This window comes from Lepisma saccharinum, chromosome 4 (genome assembly GCF_977018435.1).
Source record: "Lepisma saccharinum chromosome 4, izLepSacc3.1, whole genome shotgun sequence".
NCBI lineage: Eukaryota > Metazoa > Arthropoda > Insecta > Zygentoma > Lepismatidae > Lepisma > Lepisma saccharinum.
In genome coordinates this window covers 16,508,832-16,524,803 of record NC_139232.1, presented here as the reverse complement: position 1 = coordinate 16,524,803, position 15,972 = coordinate 16,508,832, and the positions used below count along the sequence as shown (strand labels likewise).

General features: G+C 37.5%; 1 protein-coding gene across 7 annotated transcripts in view; it reads left to right on the top strand.

Moving 5' to 3' along the window:
- Ptpmeg (protein tyrosine phosphatase Meg) overlaps positions 1–15,972 on the top strand; it is a 365,178-nt gene that overhangs the window by 313,279 nt on the left and 35,927 nt on the right. For all 7 annotated transcript variants that reach the window (XM_083120336.1, XM_083120341.1, XM_083120339.1 and 4 more), the window contains one exon: positions 12,175–12,351. In XM_083120336.1, the coding sequence (XP_082976462.1) occupies positions 12,175–12,351 (177 nt within the window). The remainder of the gene's footprint in view (positions 1–12,174; positions 12,352–15,972) is intronic.

Here is a 15,972-nt window from a genome sequence, read left to right as displayed (position 1 = left end):
GGTTCGAGCGGTACCAGGTTCGATTCCTGGTAGGAGCTCCCAGAGAACAATTAGGGACCTACTTGAAAATAAGAAGTAGCGGGCTCCGGTCTCGAAAGCCAGAAAACAGCGGCGTTGGGACTCGATGCACTGACCACGCGTCACCGAGGGCTGTTCCGTCATGGAGTTTTAATTTTTAATGTAAAAACTGTTCTCTCCAAGAAATTCTCCTTCGTTTACTCGCTTCTTGGATGATATAGTCTGCTCGTGCGTTGTGTTATTCTAATGAAGCTCATATGACTCTAAAAGAGTAATCCCATTGAGATTATCTTATCTAATAAACGGATAGATACTGGAGAAAAAAAAAAACTAGGGCTGAGCTGATACCGATACCGATGTATCGGTACCGGCCGATATCGGCGGTATCGGCATCGGCGAGTATCGGTTGATTTTCTTTTACCGATACCAAAGATTTTCAGTGGCTAGAAGAGCGGGCAAAGGCAACAGCTCGTCTCAACATTTGTCCTTTTTAAAAGTTCGTTCAGCCTTCCTTGTGACAGATTGGGAGACCAGCACAGGAAGTTCCATAGATTTTCCTAAAAACACTGGATAAGACCCCACCCTCCTGGGAAGCAGATCGCAAGACCAATGGCATGGGGAAGTGAAAGCTGAACCCAAACGTGACCATGAAGGCATGTAACTGCTTAGTTAACGCTCTGGAAAATAAACCATTCATTGCCAATTCTTGCTTGAAGCTCGTGGTGGTAAGATAGGTGGATGTTTTTAACCTCCCACTGCAATAATGCCGGGTCAGGTAGTTGCGGAGTTTTTGGAAAAGAGGGCTGATGGTCACTGTGAAATTAGATTTGTTTTATCTACAGCCTTAGAATATGCTGTAAGGAAGGTAAAAGAAACTAACGAAGGACTAAAATTAAATGGTGTGACTCAGTTGTTAGCATATGCAGATGATGTAGACTTACTGGGCGATGATGTGAATACAATTAAGAATAATGCTAAAATATTTTTCAAAACTGCTAGAGAGATAGGTTTGGAAGTTAACAAAGAGAAAACTAAATATATGGTTACAGGCCGAAACCAAGTGTTAGGTAATAATCAAAATCTAATTATTGATAACAACTCGTTTGAAATACTTAGGAGTAATATTAACAAATGAAAATTATATTAAAGAGGAAATAAAAAGTAGGCTTAACTCAGGAAATGCATGTTACTTCTCTCTTCATAACTTTTGTCTTCTCGTTTAATATCTAAGAAACTAAAAGTTAAAATATACAAAACCGTAATTTTGCCTGTAGTATTATATGGATGCGAAACTTGGTCCCTTACATTGAAAGAGGAACATAAATTGAGAGTATTTGAAAATAAGATCCTTAGGAAAATATTTGGATCTAAAAGGGATGAGGAGACAGGTGAGTGGAGAAGGTTACATAATTTAGAAGTACATAATTTGTATTCATGTCCAGATATTATTAGAATGATTAAATCAAGAAGACTTAGCTGGGCAGGCCATGTGGCACGAATGGGAGAGGAAAGAGGAGTTTACAGGATTCTTGTTGGGAAACCTGATGGTAAGAGATCTGTAGGAAGGCCAAGACGAAGATGGAGGGACAACGTTGAGATGGACCTAAAGGAAATCGGTAGGGATGGAAAAGAGTATATAGAACTTGCTCAAGACAGGGAAAGATGGAAGGCCTGCAGCCATGAACCTTCGGGTTTAAGAAGGCTATGGAGTTAGTTAGTTAGTTAGTTATCTACGTTCAAGCACGAAGGGGAATCAGCAATTTATACATATCCTCTTCACTTCTGTCTTTCGTGTGACTGCCGGCATCGGCCAATGATGGCTATTTATTTCCGCCGAAAGCCGGCCCCCGTGTCGGAGTGGTTAGCACATCGCATTACGACGCCAGGGGTCCCTGGTTCGAATCCCGGCTTGGAGATGGATGTTTGTGAGTCTCCATTCATCAATTTCATCACTCATCCCCATCTTCGCAAATTAGCCAAAAGTGGCACAAAAAGCGGCGAAGTAAAATAAAGCAAATCAATCAATTATTTCCGCCGAAATTAGATTGGGAACATACCGATTTGAATGGCAGTACTAAGGAAGATACGCTAATCGGGACTGGACCTACATTTTAAAGTGGGACCCGAACCACTATGTGCCTCCACTGAGTATCGAACCCGTGATCTATTGATTACAAGGTGACGGCGATACCACTACACCATCGGGGAGACCCCTCTAAAGATTTATGTACACCACTACTTACAATAATGTACATAAAATATTTATCAGGAACTTTACTTTTCATCTAATGGACGTACCATAATTCCTATTGTTATTCAATAAATACTCAATTTCTTTAATTTCATTGACATTAATTTCCTTGCCAGGGCAGTTGTTTTTACACAGATTTTGCCGGTCTGAACTACACGTAAGCTACGTAGATGATAAATATTTTGATGTTTTATCTCTGATTTCGTAGCGTCTTTTTACTATTTATGTAATAACAATATTTTTAGTCAAGAAAAAAAGAACAAAATAGGTATTAACGTTGTCTTTCCTCCGTTTCTTAGTCTGTATGGTTACATACAACAATACTCCATACGCATCTGGGAAATTAAATACTACATATGTAATTAATTAATTTACATATTATTACGAATCGACTAATAATTATATTAATGTATTAAATATAAACATTTTTATTTTTATATTTCTGAGACACTTGGTTCGGACTGGCTCCCCAAATTATATATTTCTAAATACGTGCCTAGTGATGTGAGGAGTTAGTATGACTCGGTAATTAGCCTTTATATTTTATACTGGAATTATACAAGTATCGGTATCGGCAAATGGTGATATCGGCTCAGCTCTAAAAAAAACTTATCCATTACTCTCTATCCATTTAAACTAAACATTGTTACTGAGGCTGAACATTCAGGGGGCACAAAATCGCCTGCCCCCTCCCCTCCTAAGTCGGTCGCTATCCATTCACGGTGAACTCATGGCACAAATAAGGGACATTACTAAAATTACTGAGACACAGTTTTCGATATAGGAGTTTTGGAAAAGGGCGCAATGGCACCTTCTGTCCCCTCAAAGACGTCATCGAGAGGAACATATGTTAAATAGTGAAATGTCGTTTATGCCATTTTGAAGTCGGGTTCAGTGTTACGAAGATGTGAATATTGCAGCTGAAAGACATGAACACGAGCTTAATGTGATTTATTTTATTTGCATGTGAATCGATATTTCGTACAACAGTGATCGATAAATACTTTAGCAGCAATGGAGTATATGATGTTGCGTATCGAAGTAATTATAATGTCAGTACAAGTCTGTTTGCCACTTATTTGTGAAAATATCGCTTAGAATTTTGATTAGGCTTTGATTAACATTACGCTGACTTATTTTGGTTATTGCACTTTCTTTTTTACTTCTCTAGGTCAGGGTGGATAAAAATCATGATTTTTATTAAAAAGAATATTTTTTGTAGATTTTTTTTATTTAACTCGGATTTTTAATTTTTAAAAGAAAAACATGCTTAGAATTGCTTGCATGGTTTTTGGCACCATGCACATAGATATATGTTTTTTATAGAAAAGCTTTTTCTAGTAAATGGCCCTGTAAAATATTTGAACAGTTTAATTAAAGCAAATAAAAAATATACGTAAACATACATATTTCAGTTTCTGATACTGTAACTACTATGGAAATGTTTGTTTAGTTTGTTAATGAAAATAATAATAATTTCAGTAACTTTTCTTCCAGTGAAACTAAAACATCATGGATGTACTCTATAATTGTAACTTAAATATTTTTATAGTCTTTGTACTTGATTTCGGAGATTTTTTTAAAATGGTAGTTTGAAAAATATCAGCTGCCATGTTTATTTACAGTTTAATGATATTGACACTATTTATGGCTTAACATGATTAGTATTTTGTATATTTTTCTACACAAAATGTTTGCTATTTTTGACCATAAAATTATTGAATTTTAAATCAAGAGAAATCCTGTGTTTACATTTCTTTTAGTATGAGCTGCACACCATCAGTACACAAATTTTATTTCCTTTATTTTTCTATCTTAGAACCTAATAATCACCATTAAATGATTACGTGAGTAATGTAATTTCACCAAAAGTGTTTCTGATATCTACAAAATCCTTATGTACATTATTCTATAAATGATTTATTTAGAGGAGTGATTTTAAAAAAATCACCTGATTTAAATCGTAATTTAAATCAATACACCCTGCTCTAGGTTAATAATGACGAAGACAATAAAAAAACAACAAAGTAGATAAAATAAGAAAAGAACAAAGAAAATTCCACTCGTTTACTGCAATTTATTTGATTTCATTTCATTTCTATTATTATTATTATTAATCACATTTCAAATCATTTCTTTCAATTGAAATATTTAGTTTCGAGTTTAGGTTGTTAATTTAAATAAGGCAAATAGAAATGAACCCTATTAATTAGGCAGTAATAACATTTTCGCTTTATTTCCAACAACCTAACGGGGCCTCCCCCATGGCGCAGTGGTAGCGTCATTGCCTTGTAATCAAGGTGTCCCGGGTTCGATACCCGGTGGAGGCACAAGTGGTTCGGATTCCACTTTAAACTGTAGGTCCAGTCCCGATTAGCCTTACTGTGCATAAAGTGGACTTAAAACAGCAACTCAAACCAAAACCAAACCAACAACCTAACAATGTACAACTTAATAACGCAACTTTTAACAATCCAATGTTCATTGATTGATTTGATTGGTTGATTGATTTGGTTTATTTTACTTCGCTTTTCTGCCACTTTTGGCTAATTTGCGAAGATGGGGATGAGTGATGATATGATGAAATTGATGGTCACTCACAAACATCAATGCCCAGGCCGGGAATCGAACCAGGGACCACTGGCGTCGTAGCGCGATCTGCTAACCACTCCGCCAATATTCATTGAACATTCAAATTTAGGTGATAATGTTATATATTCTAATGAATGTCTTATTTTGACATTTTTACGATTAAAAATACCATAAATATTGTATTTGGTATATCAACCTCCTCCCACTTGACATCATGCAATTCTAAACTTGTGTTTGAGCTTGGTTGTAACTAAGAAGTACCAAGGGGAAACACTTCACGTACGGAAATGAACCATTATTCCCTCAAAGTATGGCAACACTGCGCGGTCTTTCGCGCGGGGGTTGTGTGAGTGTTGCGAGCGTTTTAAGTGCTTCTGCAGCCTGTCTAATGATGGTATGCATGTTTACGCGAGTTCTTGCGAAATGGAAACTCCACAGAAAGGTAAGTAAAACAGCGATATCGTATTTTATCTTACAATTTGAACAGTCAGGGTTAATAATATTATTTTTTTTTCACTGCCAGGCCTGACAGCTGACTGTGCCCATTGTTGAAAGATAAATCCGATAACACCGTGTTCAAATTGTAGCCATGTATCACGTTTATGTTCCGTTTATCATGAACGTGAATGCGATTTTTAACAATTGTTTGGCTTTGGCGCATGGATATCCACAGCTGGTGCGTTGCTGAGTTAAAATTAGAAAATGGGACTGACCTAGCACGAAAATAAACAACTCCTTTTTGTCTTGATGCAGTGACCACTCCATTGTTTTCCGGGGCGTAGAATTATATTTCACTCGGCAGTTGGTTGAAGAGGAAGTTGAGTGGCAAACAGTGGGTTTATTTATTGGACAAAAAGTTACATTTCTGAGTAGATTGATATCATCTGCCTCGCCTCTAGTTACTGAATTGTATAATAATATAAGCTATGACGTGTGTTGTGTTGAATGTTATCAATAAGTTGTCGTTATTCATAATTCCCCGCAATCAGTGGCGGCGATTAGTAGGGGCTTGAGGGGCCGTTGCCCCCCTCCCCACTTTTGCCCCCGTACTATCTAAACCTATAATTGGCAAGGGAAAGTAAATTTTTCTTGTATATTCTTATTTTATCTCGCCTTTCGGGTTCGGTGCAGTGCCCCCCCTTCTCTAATTTTCCGTAGCTAAGAGAATATATTTTTCTTCCAGCACTGAATGTATAATTACGGGGTTGGTTTAAAATACATTCAGAAACACAGTAAGCTTTCGCACAGCAGAGTTGAAAAAATCGATTTGTTGTGGCAATTTTCTATTTCCTCACTTGTCACTTAATCGTAACTGTAATCACTTTCATGTTATATACATATGAGGGGCATGGATGTTTTTAGAGAGAGGCTTTTAACCTAACCTAACTCACCCTCAGTTACAATCGCGACGATGAGGATGAGTTGAAATTGATGCCCGGACCGGAATTCGAACACGGGACCCTTTACGTCGTAGCGCACTGTGCTAACTTTTTTTTTTTTTTTTTTTTTTTTTTTTTTATAGTAAAGGAAAAACCTTAAGCGGTAGTTTCCCCCGTCATTCCCTCTCTCAGTTTTCACGTTTAATTTTTTACTCAATTCTCAGTGTTTTACATTAAGGACAAACACAAACATTCATGTCTTACCAGGGATTCGAATTCGGAACCGTGTTGTTGGCGTCCTGTGCTAACCGCGGAGGACGGCGGGAATATATTCACACATGGTTAGACGTTGGATATAACTGTGTAACTTAGCAAGAAGCACAGAAAATGTACGTAGTTCAAAGAATTTACCGCTCTTACATTGACCAGTGCGATTCTAGCAAAAATGTCCAAACAGTGTAAAATGTAGGGGGTGGGTGGTTGGTATACTCGAGGAAAGCTGATAGATGAAATTAATGAAAAGATGCAAAGAAACACTCATACCCACCCGGGAATCGAACACAGAAGCTTCATCCAATGCACTTGGCCTACAAAGCGCGTTCACGATTCATTGTATATGAATTGTTGTTTAAGTCCACTTTGTGAACAGATGGACTAATCAAAACTAGAATTACAGTTTAAAGTGATACCAAGTGCCTCCTTCGGGTATCGAACCCGGGATCCCTTGATTACAAGGCAGCGACGTTACTATTACACTATTGGGGAGGCCCCTCCTTGCAGATGAGAAAAGCACTGTAGCCTACCGTTAAAATATCAGTTCTGTGTGCGGCGTTCGGTGGTTGACCCATGATCTTTCCGTCGAATGACCAGTCTGAGTGTTCCTTGGCTATACTCTGTCCCAGCTAACTGTGGAACAGGCGAACGAAAACAAGTTTCTGCGCAAGTAGTGCCGGGAGACGGCTACACCAATGAACACGTGAGAGGAACGGAATTGCGTGGAGTGGGGGAAGCGACCGCAGTTACCAGCCTTCACAACAGAGTGTGCTGCTTCGCTTTTCTGACGCTATGTGCGGCCTCGTTCCACAGTTATCTGGGACAGGGTATAGTGTCCTTTCTTGAATTTCATCATTCATCCTCATTGTTTTGATTCACCTAAATAGAAAGGAAAGTGACTTTAAAATAAAATAAGGAATCATCGAGCGTAAAATTTGCCTGCGTGTGCCTCAGGGGGGTAGCAGTGCTCAAAGTGTAGGAGGGGCGTGGGGTCGTGCTTTCCCCCATTTAAGAAAATTCTCATAAAGCGTCATACAGGGCGTACACAAAGTGTCTGGCACGTTTAAATTATTAATAAATTAGAAACTAATGAACATACAAATAAACTGGTGGCAATGATAGATAGATATGCTCAAAACGTTTTATGTTCTGTATCAGCACACTTCTATGTGTGTTCCGTTTGTCACACTTTTGCCTAAAAACAGTCTGCTACATATCCCCAGAGAAAGAGAAAATATCCAAATGGGTTTGTGCCGGCTGCCGGGTGGCCGTCGGGGCCAAGGAATCGGACCACCAAGTCAAAACCATCTTCCCAAAAAGCGTTCGTTCAAAACACGACGGACAATGATGACGAATCTAACAAAAGTGATGAACCGAAAGCCGGAGTAAACAACGCGATGGCCACCGTGGATTTCGGCATGCTGACCCGAACGTGGGAAGAAATCGATCATCGTCTTGACATTCTCCGTGCAGACCTCCCGGATGGCGTAGTGGTAACGTCGTCGCCTTGTAATGAAGGGGTGTCGTCGGGTTCGATACCCGCTGGAGGCACAGTGGTTTGGATCCCACTTTAAACTGTAGGTCCAGTCCCGATTAACCTTACTGTGCATAAAGTGGACTTAAAACACTAAATCAACAACAACCATATACAAAGGCAGATAAACCAAGCCGATATCCACCTGACGAATACAGTTGGTTATTGTGCCGCTCGAGCGCGGCCCATGTAGCGGCTGGAAGCAGGGCGCTTGTCGGCGAAATAGGTTGTACGTGACCCCTCGACTCAAGCGCATGGATCTGTTGTAATTATTTTAATGAAAATATTTCACAATTACAAGTAATGGCGAACTTTTGTCAGAGATGATGGAAATGTTGCTACACATTTTTCACATCTTTTGAGAAATTTTGCATTCACACGCCCATCAGTTCTTCTAAACGAGTTTTCACGTAAGAAGCGTACAAAAAAATCTTTGTTCTAAAGTGTATTTATGTTGCGGAATAACAACAACACTTTTAACACTTATCAACAACACTTATCTGTTTCCTACTTATCACCTTAGCAAACTACACAGAAGCGAATGTAATTTTTTTTTCAACTCGACAGATCTGTATTCTACCATCAATGGCATTTTTTGTAGAAGTTCAATGATTTCATCCATACATTTAATAGGGACATAATCCAGAGTTCATCGAAACATGGTCTCCACTTAGCAATTCTCAAAACTTATATCCTCGGAATATTTTGGGACTACAGCACTGTACTGTACTTTAGTTTGCAAGTTGGCTGCAGCCATCCTCTTCTTCATACTACTGTATACACCCAGAGGGAAAGGGAAGGGGAGACGAGGCGATGCGACAATTTTTCATTTGTCTCTTTTTTTTTATCCTTTTTCGTTTTTTATATTAGCTTATTTCTAACTTCGCATCGTCTTTTGTCTGTCTTAGTAGCTCTCCACTTTTGCTTATTCCTTCTCGTCCTAATTATTCTTTTTCTGTTTTTTTGTTTCATTTTCGTATTTACTCTCTATTTTCTGTTCTCTTCCCTCTCTCTCCCTCTCTCTATTATTTTTTTCATAGCTTATTTCTCTTCCTTTTTCGTGGTTCCTCTGCTTTTATTTCTGTATCAGGTTTCTTTATTTCCTATCTCGCGGATTTCTTCTTTCTCTCGCTTTCTATCAATTCTTTCACAACTCTCTGTTTTTAGAGTAGATTTCCGATTGCATTTTTAAAATTATTGACTAAAAAACGTGCATCGGAGGAGTTGATAGTTCCATCAAGTGTTGATAACTATATGATAATATATAGTTAAGATCACAACAATTTGCATAATAACAACTGTCCTGGGAAGGAAATTAATGTCATAAAAAGTTAACAATTGAATATCTATTATATAACATAATATGATGTTATGTCTATATAATCATATTAAATTATTTTTGTTGTATTTTTTATTTCTCGTCAACCGTATGTGTAGGTTTATGATTATGATTATGATAGGTGGGTGTGGGTTTTCTATTTACAATTACGAGGGTGGTTTGACTACGAAACTATGAATTTATAATTTCAAAATTATTTTTATTTTTCAACATAATCTCCCGTAAGATCAGTACATTTATTCCTGCAATACTAATGACTGTGACCATTAGGATATATTTTGCATGTATGGCAAGTTGCGAAATAATGCAAATTTAGTAGTTTATGTGATTTGTATAGTTTTTCACGAATTTCACCACAGTTTGCATACATTCTGTGAAAAACACTGCAAAAATCATACATTTTTAGTATAAGAGTTTAATGTGCTTGATACCATTCTGACATAGTATTTTATGAATACAGTAGCCACAGTTGATATAGTAAATACTGACAGATACATACATTGAAAGTTGTTGTTTCTGTGCTATTTTCCATAACACATTTCCAAGCCACTGTTCTTTTGTGGAAGGCTGGTCCCAAACCAGAAAAAATACCCAGGCTACTACAACTTCCTCATTAGGACCAAATCCAAGAGAGGGTAAGGGGGTACAACTAGTTCCATGTGCATTGAATTATAAGATGCAATGTGCTAAATAAGCACCACACACGCACACAGAAAACACTAAATAGTAAAGATGGTAAATGTTACAAACTCAACACAAGTTCTTTGGCAATATACTTGGGTTGTTTTCAGACTAAGGTGACACATGTCACATCATCTTAATTGTTTGGCGGCCTCTCCGATGGCGCAGTGGTAGCGTGTCGCCTTGTAATCAAGGGGTCCCGGGTTCGATACCCGGTGGAGGCACAAGTGGTTTGGATCTCACTTTAAACTGTAGGTCCAGTCCCGATTAGCCTTACTGTGCATAAAGTGGACTTAAAACACCAAATCACTCAATTCTCTTAATTGTTTGGCTTGTTTTCGTGGAACATGTGTTGCTTGTAGCTTGTCTGTTCTGTGAGGAAGTAGTCTTAAGAGGGCGGTGGAGTTTGGCAAAGGTCGCCGTGGAAAGTGTGTTACATTTAACATGGGCTTTTTTGCATTTTGTTGAATATAACGTTTTAGGACAAAAAATTGCCGGAAAACACGAAGTAGATGTGAACTTATTTTATGAAACTTTGAGTACATGATACATTTATGCAATTTCAATACGTAAATAAGCACAGAATGGTTATACGATTTGTGGTTTAGCACGAACGAAAATGGCCATTATGATGCAAACTAACGTAATGCTCAATCCTTTTATGACTAAGCTAGGGAGGGCTTTTCTTTCAAAAGTCACTTGCACAGCCCAAAATGATTGTTTAAAAATGTCATGTATTATAGACGGCGAAAGATACGGCCGCTTCAGCCGAATTTCATCCACCATAGTTCGCCACTTGGCCACTAGATGTCTCTGTTCGAAAATTGCCTGAGGTTGAGGGGCAGCGCTAGTTCGCGCGGGTGTTTGAATCCTCTGCACAGCTGGGTTCCGTCCCCTCGTCAGAAAGTCCCGTAGCTGTCACAGCTTGAATTATTGCCTCTTTCCCAGGCAAGAAACCAAGAAAGCAGGAAGACCATGAGTTTGTGTATGTTTGAGTGTAGAGAAGCAGAGCATATTTACCGTGAATTGGAACCAGTGATATAGTAAGTTTATCTCGACCCCTACCGCCAAGGGCGTATTTAGATGGGTCCAGGAGTCCCAACCTCCCCCCCAAAAGATTTGCCAAGTACAAAAATTAAATAATGAGATCATAAAATAACTTCAATTAAGTAATGAAAATATGGTTGTTGTTTAATCGCAAATTGTTTATTTCCGCAAACTTATTGGAAAGCAATACAACTTTGAATCACAGTACCAAAGAAGATTTATGCAAAATATTTCCAGGAATTTTACTTTCGTCAACTGGATCTAACATCATTTTCTGATACTCAATAAATATTATATTCTTTATCTATTTGACATTAATTGAGTGGAAAATGGTTGTGCATGTAGACTATATATGAGAGAGAAATAATACCACTGAAAGACTGAAGACATCATCAAAGATTACAAACTACATGTATTATTGGCTTTAATTTATCAGTGGGTGGTATAATCCCAATTTGTGCTCCTTCTTAAATAAAACAAAAGTCACTACTTTCATTTTATTTAACAGGTTATTTCCAAACACCAATTTTCGGACTCGTTGCCAATCAAAAAAATCACATTAAAGGGATAAAAGCAGAATAAAACATGGTTAAAAGGATGATAGTCATAGGGTTGAAAAACTAAATTATGGTCACCTGCTGGTTTGCATAAAAAGATGCACATCACTACGGTTGTTGGAATGAACCTGTTAAACCACATGTAAATAGTGACTTGTGTTTTATTTAATAATTGCAAGCTGTGGTTATGCGAACCTTCAAGTAATTACCTGACTTTGTGCTCCTTGAAAATGATTCTTTAAAATTTAGTAACTTTGACTGCGTATGACTATGCACCATTGTGACAACATTTAAAACTTTCCAAGTATTTTCGAGTAAAATGAAAGGCAGCTATTCTCAGTTATATATCTGTGACTTGCCTTAAAAGCTCTTGACATTCAGCTGCAGAGACTAAGGCAGGATTACAGAGATTTTATTTCCCAGTGATGTCAAGGAAATTCTACCATCGAGGTAAATGGTAATATTAACGAACGAACTAACTCATTTTTTTTTCTTTTTTGCAGCTTCCAGAAGATACTCTTGGGGGACTTGTGACCATCAGGATGAGAGCAGATGAGCAAGGTCGGTTTGGTTTCAATGTCAAAGGAGGAGCTGATCTGAAGATGCCTATACTTGTTTCACGAGTAGCACCGAACACTCCGGCAGATCGCTGTTATCCACGATTGAATGAAGGCGACCAGGTATGATGTTTCGTTTCACTTTTTCACCAGTAATATACAACACATCAGGAAAGAGCATAAGTAATAGCTCGAGCTAAAGTCTTAATATCCTGTATATTTCAACTCTGAATGCAAGTGCTATCATTTTCTTCACAAATCTCATGGACATTGTCAAAATTTCAACATAAGTGTTTCTATTGTCATTATAGCAAATGAAAGAGCAGAGAGCTATGAAATGGAATAAATACTTACAGCCATTGTTGAATCTATACAAGGTTCTTCAGGATTACAAATGTATGGGCTACTGGACCAAACTTGATGAAACAAGTTAAGGACAAAAGAAGAACTCAAATAGTTTTTTTTTGTAGCTTTGCTGTAGTTCACAACCATGCCAATAGACCACATCAGTGTGCTTGTGACAATGGCTAATACATGTGTGGAGAAGTCATTCTGCTGTAATTAATATGTTGATATAATTAGCAAGTCTTTTCATAATCATAATTATTGAAATAGGTAAATTAATTACTATTGTTATTATTATTACATGAATAGTAAAAAAGATGGTATAAGAATAGAGATATAACAGAAGATGGTATAAGAATAGAGATATAACAGAACAGATTATCTCACTTACATATAGTTAAGATCACAAAAATTTGCATAACAACAACTGTCCTGGGAAGGAAATTAATGTCATAAAAAATTAACAATTGAATATTTTTTATATAACAAAATATGATGTTATGTCCAGTTGATGAAAAGTAATGTTATTGATATATTTTATTGATATCATTATAAGTACAGTGGATGCCCTCTTAACCGGCCACCATGGGACTGGACCCTTGGCTGGTTAAACCGAAGTATGTAATGAAATAGAGTAAACATCACTACATCACTTCACAAGATGAACAGAAAAAAGCACAGGAAACTACTGTATCACTGTGCAATATGTATTTTTTAAACTAAAGAATTGTAGAGTGTGTCTTTTATTGATGTAATACTGTACTTTTATTTTACTCAGTTATTGTACAGTATCCGAGTAGAAATAACCATATACGGTACAGAACACTGCTCGCACAAAACAATAACAATGTCCATACAACAATACGTCCACTGCTGATGAATTAGAGAATTTAAACACGTCACAACAGATGCCGTATGAGTCACTTTCTCAGCTGAGTGGCCGGTTAAACCGACGACGGGTTGAACTGAGGCCAGTTATTTTAAGAGGGCGCCCACTGTAGCAGTGTGCATATATATTAGGTACTGTCATTCAGAGCCATGTATATGATCCCAATGTAATACTTGCCTTCATGTATTCAGTGGAAATAGTCCTCTATTGTACAACAAATGTTGTACAAGTATATTTTTATATTCTTTGGTACCCTTTCATATACCCTCTGGACTATTTTCTAAATACATCCTTTGGTGCAACATGTTTTTCATGCAGAGTTCGAGTGACAGTTCCATTTATCCATAGTATAAAAATTCAAATAAACTGTTTTTATTTGTGCAAGAGAAAATTGCCTGCATGCCCATGTTGTGAATGTGACAAGATCTGGAATATCATGTTCATATCACTAATTGCACAGATTGTACATTTGTATGTGTGTTCTGCACTTGTTTCATCAAGTAACTCCAAGCGACCTTAAGGCGAAGAGGGACAATTACGCACCAGGCATGCATTTATTCCAATATCGTCGGAATGAGCAATGCTACTAAAAAGATCTCCGGCAGAAATGAAGAGTATGAATTTCTCCCCATGTGGCAAGTGGAAGCGGTTTCCTAAGTTGATTATTAAGCCTTATACGATTTTTGAAAAATATGATGAATTAGTATTTACCGAATCCCATGTATTCCTTATGGGACATCAACTTCAACTTCAAGTTACGGCTCATCAAATGGGAGTTTCGACTTTTCCTACTGCTATGACATAGTTCTACGTGTCCTTTTTCCGTCCATGTACTTTTCTACGTCATCGGATGTTTGATATTCCCGAGAGAACGAATAAAATAATGGTCCCATAAGCCTAGTGCATTTCTCCTTGCCTCCTACGGCCATCCTGGCAGTGTTGCCAAACCTGATGTGCATAATAGAGCTAAATTTCACCATTAATATAGCTAAAGAGGACTTTCAAGGAGCGAGATTAACGAAGGCTGCATAAAGTGCCTACTAGGGTAATTTTATTTGTCAGTGGGGTAGGGGTTCTGCTATTACCGTTAGCTTTAAAGTGATGGCAATTTATTCTTAGTTTCCACCGCCTAGATTTGGCGGCATCACCCATCTCAATAATCCAATGATGTTAATATAAAATCGAAAATAAAGGGTTCCCGATAACAAAATTGTCATCTTCATCTTAGCCACAGCACTCTATATAAAATACATGGGGAGGAAAGAAGAGGTGGGTGACGCAGCCTATAGCTATACGAATATCACGCCATGTGCAAAATGTACACTCATGGCAAAAGTTTGTATTTATGGGCCGGAGTCAGTGGTGGCATTATAGTGGGGCAGAGGGCGGGTGCCACAGTTCACAGTCAAACGAGTGCACGAAAGAGCCAGATCTGGCTTCGAAAGAGCGAAGTTGGCAACAGTGATCAGCAGCTGCCCCAAAGAGAAAGACCAAGGGGAAATTGTCCCTCCTCGCCTTAAGAAACACCCTATATAATAAGTTGTAAAATCCTGAAAACGATTCCATGTTTTAAATGCTTATGTAACTCACATGCAACTGATAAAGTATATATATATATATAAAGTATAGCAAGAAATGTTAATATCAACATATATTGTTAATGCAATTTCTTGATTCTGTCCCCTCTGCCTTCATTTGTAATAAAAATGAGATAAAGAGATAGATAAAAAAGTTGATTAAAAGTGACATGTGTCTGGCTGAGAATACTGACATTTTTTTATACATTTACCTTATTTTTATTGAATAGCAATTCATAAGTCATCCTAGGGATGGATCGACATGGCATTTTGGCGAATACCTATAAAATATCATATTAAATTTACTGATAACCATTATTATACCAATATGAAATGATAATTGAAGAATTTGAACAGTTCATTGACCTCCTCAACAAATATATGTTACCAGAGGACTACAATACAAAGGAAGCTGCATATTTAGACATTTACTTTTTAAAAAGTAAGGAATGGATATTACATGTTTATATCAATAAAATTATAATAAAAATTGCAGAATATTGCACTAAATTACAAGGTATTTATAGATAAATCAGATTATTTTACAGATACACTGATAACACATATATCATCCAATATCGATAGAGTACCGATTTATCTGTCCCAACCCTAGTTTATCCTGATACACTTCCACAAACTGAGTGGTTTGAGGGCCATTTTTGCCAAGTGTATTTTTGGTGATTAGCTTTGCTGTGCCCGACCCTTTGGCCGAGTGGTTAGCACATCGCGCTGCGACGCCAAGGGTCCCGGGTTCGAATCCCGGTCGGGCTTGGTTGTTTGTGAATGTCCATTCATCAATTTCATCATTTCATCACTCATCCCCATCTTCGCAAATTAGCCAAGAGGCACAAAACGCGAAGTAAAATAAACTAAATCAAATCAAATCAAAAAAGCTTTGCTGTTACAAGAATCCATCAAAAGAGCAAGTATTTG